Source organism: Elaeis guineensis, chromosome 7 (assembly GCF_000442705.2).
Source record: "Elaeis guineensis isolate ETL-2024a chromosome 7, EG11, whole genome shotgun sequence".
Lineage (NCBI taxonomy): Eukaryota > Viridiplantae > Streptophyta > Magnoliopsida > Arecales > Arecaceae > Elaeis > Elaeis guineensis.
In genome coordinates this window covers 98,348,712-98,365,338 of record NC_025999.2, presented here as the reverse complement: position 1 = coordinate 98,365,338, position 16,627 = coordinate 98,348,712, and the positions used below count along the sequence as shown (strand labels likewise).

The following is a 16,627-nucleotide window of genomic DNA, read 5'->3' as shown; positions in this document are numbered from 1 at the left end:
GATGGAGAGAGAGCGACCGGTGGGCGGTGGAAAGTGAGAGGAAGAGTGGGAGTGGAAGAGAAAAGAGAATAAGAAAGGGGTGGGAGGCGGCGGAATAAAAAGAGAGAGAGAGAGAGAGAGAGGAACGTGGCGTGAGGATAGAGAATAGAGGGAGAGGAACGGAGATTGGATCTTGTCGCGCACTCCCCCCTCGTTCTTATCCGCTGGATGACGCGCCGCCTCATCCAAATTGGGCGTGGGCCTTGCCCCAAGTACCACAGGGCACATTAGACATAAAGTCTGTGCCCAAGCTCCAACCAAAACGAAATTCATATTCAGTGTTTGACAATCTTAGCTCACCTGCTAGTTTTGATAACCAAAGCCAACATTTTCTGAAACTCGTTTTTTTCTCTCTTTTTTTTTTTTTCAATCCAGACCTCCGACTTGATTTCGGCCGGCCTTGCACTTGACAACCCACCATATGAGGCAATTTTTGCACGCATGCAAACTCGAGCAATAAAGAACGAATGTAAGTCAGCAAAATAATGATCGAGTTTGCAATATTAAGAATAACAAAATGCATGCTGGCAAAACTTGAGAAGCTCATTGCTTCACATTTTTGCCCAGAAAGCAACCAGGTCGCTGACTGCATGGCTGGTATTGTCTATCATCTGCTTGAAGCCAAGTATTGGATGTAGGATTTTCAATCTCAGGTGACACACTTTAGTATTGCTGACGTTAGTTGTATTGCTTTTATGTCGATGGCAATCCAAGGACCTGCACTATATGGGACAATCAAATGAAATGATGCCCGTCGAACTCAACCCGCTCCCATCTCCTCGTTTGGAAACAAAGTTTCTCGTGGTGTGGTCCTTGGAAATCGCCTTTAGCGGCAACATTGATGTGAGAGGGAAAGAAACGAGGTGGCAAGTTGTGCAATGGCATGCCTGAGTCCAGTGGACGGTGAGTAAATTCTTATCGTTTGGTCCAGGTAACATCGTGCGGACGCATCGACCTTTTACATCGAGGAACGTACTGAAAGGTCCTCCCGTGGACCGGAATATGCTGAAGAATCCTACTAATTTAATATGAATATATTCAATAAAATCAAAAATAAATAAAATATCCCACTTTTTCAACATCAGATCCTTTTAGTGGAATATTTTTAAGTAAATTATAATAATTTTTCTTGAAATTTAAAATAATTATAGATCCCTATTCAATATTTTGAAAATATATATTCTATTATTTAATTTTTACTATATGCATAACATATAATTTTATACTAATATCATTCTATTAAATAAATTAATGATCTTACAAATATCATTACTATCTAATTTATTTGAATCTTAAAATATTTTATATTTTTATTTTAATATTTTTTTATTTTTTAAATTTTAAATTTTTATATTTGTTATATTTTTAAAATATTAGATGGGATTATATAATCATCTCAAATCTCGAGAAGGGCCGGGATAATTTACTCAATATTTTTTTAATGATCAATCCCTTTCAACCACATAAATTATTATGGTTGTCATTGGGATAGCTAGGCTCATTTTCTTTACACACAGATCTGCCAAGTGGCTCACCAAATAAGTTACTGAATATATTTCCAAGCTACTTACTTTCCAAGATTCTTTGGATTGCTTGCATGACTGTTCATTTAAGAAAGTTCTTTCAAATAGTTGCCTAGAAAATCAGAGCTTCTTTACCGGATAGCTTTTCAATTGCTTCACATGCAAGTTGCAAGATACCCAAAGCGACTACAATAGTTCTATTTTGCCATGAAGTTATTGGCTGAGGTAATCGATCACTCACTCACTCTCTCTCTCTCTCTCTCTCTCTCTCTCTCTCTCTCTCTCTATATATATATATATATATATATATATATATATATATATAATATTTATTTTAAAAAATTTTGAATAGACTTAATCTACCCCATATACTATAAACAAACTTAACAAAAAAAAATATTATATTAATATACAACCATCTCAACATAATCACTGCATAATCATCTCAACACATCACTATTGAAGTGATTGCAGAATTTTTTAATTTAAAATATACAGTATTTTTTTATTAACTTTGTTTACAACGTATGTAATGGAATAAGCTTATTCAACCTTTTATGATTGGACTGATGTCGGCTGAGTTGGTGGATCTGGTCCAACCAGTAACTTCTCCATTGTGTCGCTCTTTCCACCGTCGCGGCCCCTTTAAAGTTGGCACATGCAAGCCGTTTGTACCTAAAGAATGCTTTGGCCTAATGCTTGCCCTTCGCAGACGTTTGAGGACCGAGATTTACAACCCACAGAGCCACCAAGATATAAAATCTCCTCTTCCCCACGCTATTAGCCGAGGAATTACTTATATAAATGTCCATGAAACCTTCGACCTGTCTTCTCTTCCTTTTCTTTTCATGCTGCTCTTATCTCCTCTGCAGTAGAGCAGTCACCCTTCACATCGGTGCCATCGTTAATACTAACTCTCGCATTGGAAGAGAGCAAAAGATCGCCATTGAGATCGCATCCAAACAATTCAACTCCACCACTACGCTACTACTCCATGTCAGCAAATCCAGCAGCAGCAGGAGCAGCCAGCTCCGACCAATTTCAGACGGTAATTTAGACAAATGATGATAACGTGAAAGAAGAAAAATTCGTCCCAAATTGCTAATATACTAGTCAAACGCGTTTGAATGCAGCTAAAAATCTCATCAAATGGGGAGCAGAAGTAATTGTCAGCACAGTACCATGGCCGGAGGTGGACATGGTGGCAGTGCTCGGCAGTCAGGCCAAAATTCCGGTGCTCTCGCTCGCCGCGAACCCTCCGCTGGCCTTGGCACCCAGACGCTTCTTGGTCCGCATGTCGTATCCGGATTCCGGTCAAATGGAGTGCCTCGCTGACCTCGTGAAATCCTACAACTGGAGGAGGGTCATTGCGGTCTACGAAGACGACGCATACGGTAGCATCTCCGCAACCATCGCTCGTTTTTCCGGCTACCTACGAGACGTCGGATCCGATATAGCCTACGGCGCCGCCTTCCCACCAATGGACTCCCTTCCTGACCCAAAGGCCGCGGTGCGGCAAGAGTTGGAGAGGGTGCGGAGACAGCTGCCCAAGGTGTACATCATCGTCCGGGCATCATCGTTATTGGCCGTCCATCTCTTCCAGGAGGCGAAGAAGTTGGGAATGATGGCGAAGGGCCACGTGTGGATCATCAACGATGATATCTCCACGCTCTTTGACTCGGCCCTCATGCCGTCGTTCCTCTCTTCTTACATGCAAGGCGTAGTAGGTATCAAGATCTATTTCAACGAGGCCACCGACTACTACGGCGACTTCCGTACCAAATTCCGGCGGAGATACGAATCCAGTTATGGAAAGGTAGGGGAGAGGTACGTGGACCCGGGATTCTTTGCGCTGCGAGCTTATGATGCGCTGCGTGTGATCGCATGTGCGGCATCTGAGACCGTGAAGCAACGCAAGACGCTGTTAGAAGGGATTCTCTCGTGTAAATTTACTGGGCTCAGCGGGCCGATTAGTTTTAGAAGAGATGGGAGCTTCGCAAAGGGGAAGGGCACCCCGGCTTTTCAGGTAGTCAATGTTGTGGGGAAGAGCTACAAAGAACTGGGGTTCTGGGTCGAGGGATCGGGATTCTTTAAAGAGGAGGGAGATATGGGCCTTGGTAGGCCTGTTGTGGATGTCCTGGGTCCGGTCTACTGGCCTGGAGGCCCATGGACAGTCCCTGGAGGGTGGGGTCGTTTGAGGATTGGGGTTCCGGCCCGGACGTCCTTCGACCAGTTCGTGAAGGTAGAGCACGACGAAACTGGGAAGGTGAGGGCAGTGACGGGATTCTGCATCGATGTTTTCAAAGAGACCCTCAAGCGCTTGAAGTACGACCTGGAATACGAGTTCATCCCCTTTCATGGAACCTACGATGACCTCATATCCCGAGTGTCCTTGAAGGTGAAATTCTGACTTCCCGAACTTCTGGCAAGATTCAACTTTTTAAATCATTTGACATTTGACATGATGATTTCCTTCTCCTTAACTTCTGAGAACAACGCTTTCTTTATTTTTTGGAGAATGCGGAAGGTTAATTTAATTTTTTTTTTTTTATCACAGTTACCATATGCATGCATCCTAAATGATTCCTGATTCTATCTGTCCAGCAGGTTCTTTTGGGGATTTCCAAGGATGTACCGGAGGATATCCGTTTTCAAAGTATTTCCTAAGGATTGGTTCACGGGAAAAAGATTTTTATTTTTTAAATATTATTTTTAAAAAATTAATTTTTAAAAATTTAATGTCTGAAAAAATAATTTTATTATATTTAGTTGATCATAAAAAAATAATCAATTTCAAAATAATTTATGTTTAATTAAGTATCTATTTTTCTTAAAAAATAATATAAAATATTTATTATATATATAATAAAAATAAATATTATTTTATTTTAAATATTATCGTTGTTCGTAGATAAAAATTTATAACGGTTAAGAATATTTTTGGCCGTATTGTAAAAAAGATTCGAGGCATTGAGATAGAAAGAATATTACAACTATAAATCTTTTAATATCTTAAGAGAATATTTTTGAAAAAAAAAGCCTCTAATTTCTATCACATAGGAATGCCATAATCTCATATTCTATGATTTTTTTTTCTCATAGAACACAAAAATTTTATTTCCATAAAAATATATTTTTTTAATCTCTTTCTTTTGATAACTCCAATCAAATAAAAGAGATTTTTTCTACTTTTCGTTAACCACACTTTTCTCTCTTCACTATCTGGGGGAACCAAACAAGTTCTTAGATTCTCCTATAAATTATGCATGAATAAATATTTTTAATTTTACTTGAGAATGAATGATTACAGAAGTAACTATGTATTTTTTTATTTTTTTTGCTCATCAAGCCTGTAACTTTAAGAAGGTATTTGGTTGGAGAAGTTGGGATCTGAAATCGAAATGAAAATGGATGACTTCTATTTCAGTCATTTGATTGAGAGGAATCTCATCTTGATTAATTTTGATTTCGGGATGGTATAGGATGGTCCAGTCTATCAAAAACTCCATTCCTATTCTTTTTCAAGGATTCAATTTTTCATTTCGATTCTGATTCCAGTCACTAACCCAATGATTTAGAGAATTTATCCATTTCAATATCAATCTATTTTGATTTTTATTCTGATTCTGATTGCAAACCAAACACCCGTTAAGGTTATTAGAGGATCCATCGCTTTAAGGTATCGTAATATAAACACATGTCAGTTTTTCACAGGAATTTGATGCTGTGGTGGGGGACGTCACTATACTAGCTGAGCGTTCAGCGAACGTCACGTTCACTGAGCCGTTTCTTGTGTCCGGTTTATCCATGTTGGTTCGTGTAAAACCAGATCACAAAACATTGATGCTCACCAAGCCATTCTCCAAGGCAGTATGGATCCTGATCTTCTCCACATTAATCTACACTGGGATCATAATCTGGTACATCGAGCACAGGAGAAATCCGGAGTTTCACGGCCCCTGGTGGACGCAGCTTGGAGCCACGCTTTGGTTGATGTTTTCTAGCATCGTCAATCGACATGGTGACATCATCTTCTTGAGGACTTCCATCAATTTTTATTTTAGAATATATATATATATATATAAATCAAAGTTCCCAAGCTAAGAAAAAAGTCCATCCAATAACTATACAACCAAAAGAATATTAACCTCATTTAAACCCTAAATGTACAAACCAATGGGAAGAACATGAATTTGCCATGTCCTCAAACCAACTAGTTTTTGGGAACGTTCAATTAAATTATTCTATCGTAGGGGACCAACATTGAAACGGTGATTGACAATTATAACTATCAGAATAACCATCATTTGCCCCAGCATGTGTAATTTGGAATACTTTAGGATTATAACGGCCTTATAAACGAGAATAACAAAAATAAAAGTATAGTAGCCATATTTTTGTCCAAATTACTTTTTACTAAATAAAAAATAAGTTGTATATAGTCCATGCTCTTTTGGAGTGGAAGTAGAAACAAATTTTGAATTTAAAAATATTTTATTAAAAGAAACAGTGCAACTGTCAACATCGGCAGCTATTTTTTATTATTTAACGACCTCTATAATAGGGAGAGCAATCTGATATTTTTGTTATTTAGATCATTATTTAAAATATAAGATTTCAGACTCCCTCCAAAATCATTATAATGGCCATTATTTAATACCATGTTTTTTGGAGAGAATAAATTCAGTCATTTAATGCAAAAAGGCATTTAGGAAGGGATAAATTTAGCGAAAGCAGAGACCACGTGATGGAGTTGTGTCCGGTAAAAGGCTCGGCTTCTTCTTATGTCTCTCTTTCTTTCTTTCTTTTTTCAATTTAAAAAAAATAAAAGTGAACATCAAAATTTTGATAAAAAAATAAAATTTAATTTAATTTCTCCACAATAAAACCCTAGACCTAGAGGCCATGTCAATTAAAATTCAGGAATACATGGTAAATTCTTTGTTTAAGATTCTTTGATCGAAACAGTGCATCATAGATTTTTGATAATAAAATATTTTTTTTTTAACTTTTTACAGGAATGCTTAATAGCTACTACACCAGAACACTGGTCATTCCATGGCTCTTTGCTGTACTAATTCTGACTTCCAGCTACACCGCCACCCTTAGTTCTATCATGACTGTCCAAAAGCTCGAGCCGATGGTGGATAACGGGAGGGTTGGGTGTAACGGTGACTCGTTTGTTGTGAAGTACCTGCAAGATGTACTAGGTTATAAAGAAAAAATGATTGTGAAGCTTGGAGCAGAAGAGAACTATCCCAAGGCTTTTGAGAGTGGAAACATCACCGCTGCTTACCTCGAGATTCCATATCTACGATTATTTCTTTCACGGCATGATGGTTATACTGTCTATGGGGAGACCCACAGGCTTGGAGGCTTTGGTTTCGTGAGTAGCTCAAGTCTCTCTCTCTTTTTTTTTTTTTTTGCGAGTACAACAGTAGCTCAACTTTTTTAACGATGCATAAGTAATCCTTAATAGGATATAGTTTGGTGGTTAGTATCCTTCATTAGGTCATCATAGTATAAACATCGCCTGCAGTTCTTACTTTCTATCATTCATTGAGAAGTTAAGACCAAAAATTGGGGTCATCTGTTTTAGTCTGCATGTTGAAATTACAAGTTTTGTAATCTAGATGGATTAATCTTCATGTATCTTCCTATAATTCTGTCATAGCTACCATTAACTTAGAATAGGAAGAATTGCCTGATCTACGTCCAACTCAGTCTTTATGCAAGACTAATTGGCCAGGTTCTAACTTAAGTAAATTAGGTTGTTGAGCATCAAATCCTATTTTTGAAATTTCAGGTTACGTGCATGCATTTCAATCTTAATTTGTTTATTAATCCTTTCTCAATCAAGGGTCATTTCCATTTTGATCTTGGGTTTGTGGTTTTGCGGACTTTAGAATTTTTAATAAAACACATGCTTAAGTTAGCTTACATACATAAATTTAGAATAACAAATAATAAAATTTAAAACAAAAGATAAATGTAAAATCAAAAAATAGAAAAAAAGTGGGGCATGAGAATATACTATAGGAAAACTGCATGAATTTATCGCTATTAGGAGACACATAACTAATGTTAAATAAAAGAACTCCCCTAAATTTCCAAGAAATAATGTACAAAGAACTGCATATTTTATTGATGATCATCAACTATAGTCGGTTTATCTTCACCACTACGTACTTTCTTTTCAGGCATTCCAGAAAGGTTCACCAATAGCTGCAGATATATCTGAAGCCATACTGGAGCTAGCCGAGGATGGGATAATGAAGCAGCTGGAAAAAAAGTGGTTCTTCTTCTCTTTGTCCAACTGTCCAAGCCCAGATAATAACTATAGTAAAACAGACAGCTTAAGTCTCGATCACTTTTGGCAGCTCTTCCTCTTTACTGGTGGCACTTCAACTACTGTTTTTCTATTGTTTGTTGCCCGTTTGATCCAAAGAAGGCTTACCTCCCACCAACAAGCAGATGAGTCCCCAAGAGAGAGGTTCAGAAGACTATGGAGGTCTCTAATATCTAAGATCAAAAAAATTTGGAGGTCTATGATGTTCTGGGGGAAGAATGAAGCTCAACTCTCCAGTTTACCTATCACATCAGCTCAAGAGGAAAATGGAATTTCCACGGGCAGTGGAAGAATTAACAATGTCGAATCAGAATCTCATGACAATGATCTCATGGATGCAGAGCCTCCTCACCATGGATAGGAATGCTTAAAAAGTGACCACTCGCACTTGGCAAGGTTTCCACTGTGACCACACTAGAAAGAAACGGCCACCCCTTGGATGCTTTAACAAAAGCAGGCAACTCAATATGCATGGCTTTGGAATTTAGCTATACTAATAATTTGTTTTCTTTTTTTTTCTTTTTTTCTTTTTTTTTTTTTGAAAGGGAGATGAGAGAACTGAGAAATAGCTATACAAATATGTACAGCCAGATGTATATTTTTAAGTATATGCAGTGAGTTTATTTGCTTAGAGGTTACGAAGGGAATGGAACGCCGATTCTAATTTTCTTAAATTAAAAAAAATAATGTAAAATAAGAAGGCTTCAGACATGGCTTAGGCCTTGGATGGTTTAAATGATGGCATTGTAGCTACCATTAGATATCCATTGATTTGTCGAGTAGAATGGATTTTATTTGACCCAATTAAATTTTTGGACAGATATGGGTTGTAGATAAAATATCCCACATGGGTTCAAAACATATACGAGTAATGGTATGCCTCATTTCAAATCTAATCTGATATAATCTTAATTTAAATCTTTATTTCTAAAATTATAATTATTTTAGAATGTTTGGACGATGAGTTTGTTATCTTATTTGATTTGATCTAATTCAACTTATCTTATTTATCCAATCTGTTCTGACTCGCACTATTTACTGTACCTAAACTAAGAGAGTTATGAGATTTTTAATTATAAGATGGATGTAGATATTGACTGATCTAATCCATATCCGATCCATTACCTTCCTCATACTTTGGGCACATTATAGAACAATCTTGAGGCCAAAATTTTGGTAAAAGCTTATAAGCATTTAGCCCAAGCCATCTTAGCTATGTGAGCAAAACGACCTCTCAATCTTGACTCATTTCGGCAGAAGACCAGCGCAATTTCTTTCAATAGATATTGTTATATTATAGAATAGAGTTGACTAGGTAATTCTCATACTGATTAGCGTCACAACACATGTAATGGGGAGTATCTTACATAACAATAATGAATTATTTGCTATATATAACCAGAATATTTTTCCTCTGGCCGTGTTGCCCGATCCAAATGTCCAATCCCTGTCAATTCAAAACCTAGGATGTGATTTCTATCCTGAGCCGGGTTTAATTAGCACCCGAGCATGGTTTTACCATGGAGCACGGATTCTTTTCCGTTGGTGTGCTGTACTATGAAATATTTTGCAGCCCTTGGCCATCACCGATTGAAGATGGACAACCGCCAAACAAAATGATCCATAAACATATACCACATCATATATAGCACATATCATTTGATGACCATTCATTTTTTTTATAACGACCATCAAAAGATATATAGTATTCTACAGTATCATCTGTGTGCCATGGGGGATTGGACAGCATTATCACTCCAATGATGCTCAACTACATGATCCACGCCAACAGTGCATCACCGTTAAACATGCTGCCATGTTTTGCAAAGATGGAGTAAGGAGGGTTGGCAGAGATCGAGGAAAAAAAAAAAAGCCTGTGGATGGAGGAGATATGTGGTTGATTTTTTTTTTAATACTTTTTTTTATATAATTTTACCGACATATTTGTATAGATTTGTATAAAAGTATTTCCTTAAATAAAAAATTTTAAAATAGAATTGTCTGATTTATAAAATAAAATATTCAGGATAAGCCATTATGGCATCTATGGATAGGTGACATAAATCCGGATAGAGACTCGCATGTTTCCCATCAGGAAATATGACTTGCAGTCATGCATATCCAAAAGCTTCTGGGTCTAAATTGAGCACATAGCAGGCCATCCGCACTACACCTAATATGTCTCAATCCAAGCCCAGCCTGTCGTGTCAGGAGAGAGAGCTCAAATATTAATTTGGTATGTTAGGCCCAAGTTCAAGTCTAAAACATCAAAAATACCGCAATACACCATTACTTGTTTGACCCAAACAACGATCTTTTTACTATTAGAATAATCTTTATTTAAGTTCGAGAAAGTGCAAAAAGAATTATTAGTTTATTACCCAGATAATTTTACGTTTGTCCATTGGGAATTTGAGTACATAGAATTTTATAAAGTTTGGATCCTTTCCGGTTTGTGCTTGGACTGGGTGCTCCCAGCCGTGTATAGTCTTCCACCGAAGTTTCGTTCGCATATTATGAGCTTTACTAGCTTAGACGAGGGGCGGGGGGGTTCGATCCTACGAGGTGTTGACCCTCCCTTCAACCTTCAGTTATACGAGGCCCTGAGTCTATGGGCAGTGGTGTGATCTACCTAGGAGCTTGAGCTCCGCCCATGATAAGAGTGGATTAGGTTAGAGCATGCCCTCCCATCGATAAAAGAAGGGAAAAAAAAAAGAAAAAAAACGAAGACTTCAATCATAAGCTACTTGGCACTTCTTTTATACCGAAAATGGGTCAGACCCAAATTCAAAGATTTGGGCTGAGAGAGGCTCCAAACTCTTGACTGCCTCAATACCGTACTTTTTTTACTTTTAAAATTTCAAGACATTATTGATCTTTAATCGCATAGTAGATGTCCAATTAGTGGAACAACGATGGCTCCAACAAAGTTCTTTTTTTCTCTGGAGGTAAATTTTTTTGTACACCGCATATGATATAAAAAAAATACACCATCTCATCTAATTAGATCATGTAATCATTATTTTTAATATATATTTAATATTTAATAATTTTATTTTTTTATTTAAAATTTTAAATGATGAAAATATCTCTTTTTTCTAAAAAAAATTATGATATCTCTTTCCTTCTAAAAAAAATACACCATCACATTTGATTGGATCATGTAGTTATTGCTTTCCAATGCGCATTTAATATCTATGATTTTATTTTCTTATTTAAAATTTTGAATGATAAAAATATTTCTTTCTTTCTAAAAAAAATTATGATATCTTGTAACGTATTATGCCATCCTATATTAAATTATGATTTTCTGTATAGAATGTCATAATTTTTTTTACAGGATGTCATAAAGAAAAAAAGATATTTTTATCATTAAAAAATTTATAAAATTTTTAAATAATAAAAATTTTTCTATCTAAATTATGATATTGTTAGAATTTGACGCCTCGAGATTCAGTCTACATTGATCCACAGCGAGGTCCGCGATGAAAAATAGAGTCCAACGAGAGAAAGTTCGAATGGAGGAGATACGAATTTTTGAAGTCGATACGAAATTCGAGACGATAGAGAACCGTCGACGGCTGGTGGTGGACCGATGGAGCAGCGGTGGTGCGGCTGCAGACGGCAAAGTCCACTGCTTCGCATATTTGTGAAGAAGGCAATCAGGTCGGCGACTTCATGGCTAATATTGTTTGCGATCTGCTTAAAACTAGGCATTGTATACAGGATTTTCCATCTCAGGTGACGCATGTTGCTCTTAAAGACAATATATGGCTGTAGTTGGGGGTAACCATTCTTGCAATTGGAAAAAATAAATAAATAAATAATTGTTGATAAGGTATGGGTTATAAATAATGATAAAAGTGATCATCTAGCATCGATCCGTTTGACCTTTCTATCGAGTGGCAAATGAAGTGCAACAGCGGTAGCCCACGAAAGTAGACCCAGAAGAGGCTAGTTTAGTTGACGGTGAAATCTAACGGCCCACTTTTGATGTGCTTACGAAAATGCATCACAGCTAGAAGGTGATATGCCTTTTGCATGTATCTCAATAGCAATCCAAGGACCTGCACTACATGGGGCAATCAAATGGCACGGTGCACATCGGGCGCAAAGCCGCTCCCATCTCCAACAGCGGTATGGGCCTTCGTAAGCTTGTCTACGAGCATCTTCTTATCTTTAGCGGCAACACTACGTGAAGAAGGCAAAAAATATTGGGGATGGCTGATCAAGATATCATCTTTATAGGATCTTCAGCCAGGATACCATCTTTATAGGATCTTTTCGATATCGTACATCGTAGTAAAAAAAAAAAAATAAAATAAAAACAATCAAATATGTAGATCAATCAAAAAAGATTCACCTCCACGGGGCATGCAAGCTTCACAATGAAAAAAGAGAAAGATTACAAGAGGAGATTACATCCTCAACCCTCGTATACTCAATCTCTCCCTCGCAAGAAGCTCTCTCTTACAAAAATACTCTCTTTAGGAAGACCATCCTGAATCTCTGAAGCGACCGTTGTCTATTGCCTGACAGTCTGCCTGAAGTTTCTGCTCCTACTCTCTGTCAGTGCCTCTCGATCTGCTACTACGATCCTCTGCCGAACAACCAAAGCCGCTCATGTCTCTGTTCTGTAAACAAGGGCCTTTAAAGCCCTGAATCCAAGCGGAAATAGGAGTCATGGACTCCTCATAGCACCTAAACAGGTCTCTGAACCATCAGATCATGACCGATAACGCTCCAAAATATCCGATCATGCAATCGGTCTACAAAAACCCCCATAGACCGTGAGAAACCAAAGAGAAACTTTCGTCGGTCCATCATGGATCGAGAGAAACCAAGGGGAAACGCCCTCTTGGTAGATGCGGATCCCCGTGGATCGTCGGTCCATGCACTGTGCGTGGACCGCGTGAGGGGTATCGTGCGGGCCGTGCCTACACACGCCCATCAAGGCCTGGGCCGTGCTCACCCACATAACCGTGCGTCCATGTGCTGGGCCTCACGCTCCCGGTCGGACCGCATGCCACCGCGGCCTCTGTCGCTCTGATTTTCATACCATCTTCTATCGAGCGTTTGAATTGATCTTGGACTCGTTGGACTCCATTCATCATCGCGAACCTCACTGTGAACTCAGTGTGGATCGAATCTCGAGATGTCAAATCCTAACAATCTCCATCTCGACTCGACATTCGCCTCCTCCTAACTCTAAAAGCTTATGTATCTCCTCGCCCCCATGCTCTGGGCCAATCGCCTGCTGATCATGGATTGACAGACATAGGAGTTGAGCCAGGCCGCTAAATTCTATCTCTATCGTATGCTATGCTCCTCCTGATCTGAGATCTGCTCAGAGTATCATCCTGCGGCAATAAGAATCTCATCCTGCGATATCACCTCTCATTCTTTCGAATCTCGCATCTCATACCCGATCTACCTCTATCTGGAGCTCCACCTCACTCCGGGCTTCTCCTGACTTCTGAAGCTCCACCTTGCATTGGGCTCCCCACCAGGTAGTAATGTTCTCTCATCCTCTTCTTCCCATCTAGAATAATCCTATCACCGTGCAACCCTTCATGATTCCTCCACCAGCTACTGTCTTGTAGCCTCTCGAATCTAGTTTACTCAATGAGAGAAGATTCTGTATGAAATCGGATATGTATTGGACCTCTCCTAATCTCCTCATTGCACTTTCATGTGTTATCCAGCTGACCACCTCGATGCTCTGATCGCACAGCTCGATTCATTCGATAGATAAACAGTGCCCTCACCGCTCTCCAGGGAATCAAACTGCTCCTCTCTGCAACTTACATGATAGATGCATGCAGAATCTAAAATCCATCGCGGGGAAGAAGTAGATATCTCATCAGATATCTCCAAGGCATCACTCTCTGACTCGCTACTGGCTATCATTGCAGTAGCCCTCACATGATCCCTGACTTGAGAGCAATCTCTAGCTAGATGTCCCAACTCATCACACCGATAACATCTGATTTTACTCAAGTCTCTCATCCTGAACTTGGACTGCCCTCACTGCGATCTTCTGTCGCTCCATCTACCACCTCCTACTCCTCCAGAAACACCAAAGCTGAGCTACCACCTGAGCTCTGAACTGGGTTCTCCCTTCTGAGAACCTTGCTCTGAAGAAATGCCACATAATCTCATCCATCTTAATGGTGCTCTTCTCCATTACAAAAGTATTCGCCAAGGACTCATACGAAGGAGGAAGCGACACTAGCAAGACCAGCGTCCTGATCTTCTCTTCAACTTTCTCGCTAATACTAAGAAAGTCAGTGAGGATCTTCTAGAAGTGGCTGAGATACTCCTGCATATTCTGTCTCTCAGTCATCTGCAGCTGGTAGAACTGTCTCCAAAAGAAGAGGGTGTTGGTGAGAGATATCGCCATATACAACTCCTCGAGCTTCGACCACAGCATCATCGAAAAAGTCTCGCTAAGTACATGGATCACCACCTCATCTGCTAGGTACAAGTTGTTGGAAAATATATCCTAAAGTCAATCGTTTGATGATTGTGCTAGTTATAAATGTATATGAATTGATCAATAATAAAAATTATTTGATCTTTTTCATTACAAGATTATATCTTTTATCGAACTCCTATATTGTGATGAAGTTCTTAGGATTATTTTAATTGATAAAGGAGATTTATCGATAGTCCTTAAACTGGTTCGCGATCCAATGATACGCTATTACTAGGACGATAGCGATATCAAGTGTAGGTCGTTGTGTGCCATATACGTTGGTTATCTCATAACCAAATGGTGTGGAGATATTAGTATGGCATGCAGATGAGATGTAGGAGTACATCATCACTAAATATGATCAACTGCGGAGCACTCTGCTGTCAAGAGTAGCTCACAAAGGGTATAGGTGTAAGTGTCCCTCCGACCTAAGATCACCACGGTGATTTGCAAGCAACTCATTGTACTTTGGTGCCGGACTAACTGTATTTTAAATTTAGTAATGGAAGATTTTTGGATGCAATCAAGTACTTGTTAAGTCAGTACATGAATCAAGATAGAATTGACCTCTCTAAATTAGTAGGAGTTAATGTATCAATGTGTTTTGATTTAGCAAATCTGAGCCCGGATAATCCATGTGATGAATTTGAAAGATTGAAATACAATATGGATGACTTATCTGAGTTTGACAATTAAACCCTAGGTCTTCTTGAGTATTCGGATCAAAGGAATGGATTATACGGAAACCATACGCCAATAGGTTCTTAAATGTTGCTTCGCTTCATTCGACCTATATGGACGTCGGATTACTATTGCTAGATGGTTACATCAATTAGTTCAGAAATTTATTTCTATGCTACTGACTTAGGTTCGAACCTATGGAGTTATACTCAAAAAAAATTTTGACTGATCATGTGGTTGATCAACGATTGAGAATCGTTCAAAGGCTTAATCGTCAGTTGATTGATGATTAAACTTATGCAAAAGTTGTAATAAATTTATTCACCAAGTATTAGTAAATTAATGAAAGATTAATTAGCAATTAGATTGTTGATTAGTTCAATTTGATTGAGCAAAGAAAATTAATAAAATCTAATTGAATTGGATTTAATTAGGTTTGATCTAATTATGTTATGAGATGATCTAATCACTAAGAGAGAATTATTCCTGATTTGATTAGAACTTTATTCCATCAATTTTTAATTTGATTAAAATTTTATTAAAAATTTATGAACCTAATTAGATTTGGTTTTATCTATTTTATTTGGGCTAAACCAAATGTGATTTGGTTTGGATTCAAATAAGGAAACAAAGAGTCCATAGAAGATTAGACTCTTCTCCCTTACGCATCAAACTTGCGATGCCATCTTTCTCTACACTGAAATATTTTTTGCTTGAGATTTTTCTATGTCAAAAAGCTCTTTCCTTCTCTTTCTCATATCTAAAATTGGAAGAGATCTGGTTTTATTTGGTATGTTGAAATGAGATTTGAATTGAATACCATATAGATAATGTTTCACATTATCTACAAAACCTTGCCACCAACTTATTTTTTTCTCCTTATGTATGTGACATTTTGAGAAGATTTTTACCATGAAAAATTAGTTGGAAATTGATTTACCGTGAAAAAATATAGGAAGGGGCATCCCATATTTTTTTGGGCATGTATTGGTGTGGGATTGTGAAAAGGTACGACATCTCTTGGAAGAGTCAATGATCTCTTGGACTCTTCACCCTATCTTATTACATACCAACAAAAGGGGTTTTATTTTTTTATTTTTGTACGTGTAAGAGACTAGAAGAAGGGCTTTCATAGTGAGAAGTCCTTGGGCATGGGTTCATAGCGTGAAAAGAGAAGGAGAGTCCTTTCTCTTTGGGTGTGCATAAAACTTAGGTTTCTAGGATTTTATTCCTAAGGGTCTGTGAAGAGAAAAAAATAAGAGAAAAATTATTTTTTTCTTCATCTTTCTTTCATCTCTTCATCTCCTCTAGAAGTCCATCTTCAACTTCTAAAAAGTTTTAAAGATTTGAAAAAAAGATCCAGATCAGCCAAGGAGAAGGTCTTCACGCGAACTAGCATTCCCGAAAAGATCGATCAGATCGAAGCTTCGAGTGGACTTTCATAGAAGTCGGACGCATGTACAGCTATGAGCAACCAGCAAGAATTTTTTTTCACCATGTCTCTCAGCAGTAACGATTATCGATCCGTGCTCAGGTATCAAGTTCTCAACTCAGATA

The 16,627-nt window shown here is 38.1% G+C and overlaps 1 protein-coding gene across 1 annotated transcript; it reads left to right on the top strand.

Moving 5' to 3' along the window:
- Positions 1–786: 786 nt before the first annotated feature.
- LOC105037457 (glutamate receptor 2.3-like) lies at positions 787–8,272 on the top strand. Its single transcript, XM_073261028.1, has 6 exons — positions 787–902; positions 2,435–2,610; positions 2,696–3,960; positions 5,277–5,583; positions 6,581–6,948; positions 7,763–8,272. Exons 1-6 carry the CDS (start codon positions 787–789, stop codon positions 8,270–8,272), a joined length of 2,742 nt encoding a protein of 913 aa, XP_073117129.1.
- The last annotated feature ends 8,355 nt before the right edge of the window (positions 8,273–16,627 follow it).

Excerpts from the sequence above, each read along its gene's own strand:
- LOC105037457 (XM_073261028.1), top strand. The coding sequence starts at position 787 with ATGCCCGTCGAACTCAACCCGCTCCCATCTCCTCGTTTGGAAACAAAG. Across the intron at positions 2,611-2,695 it reads GCTCCGACCAATTTCAGACG|CTAAAAATCTCATCAAATGG; the intron begins GTAATTTAGACA and ends GTTTGAATGCAG. Across the intron at positions 3,961-5,276 it reads TATCCCGAGTGTCCTTGAAG|GAATTTGATGCTGTGGTGGG; the intron begins GTGAAATTCTGA and ends AGTTTTTCACAG.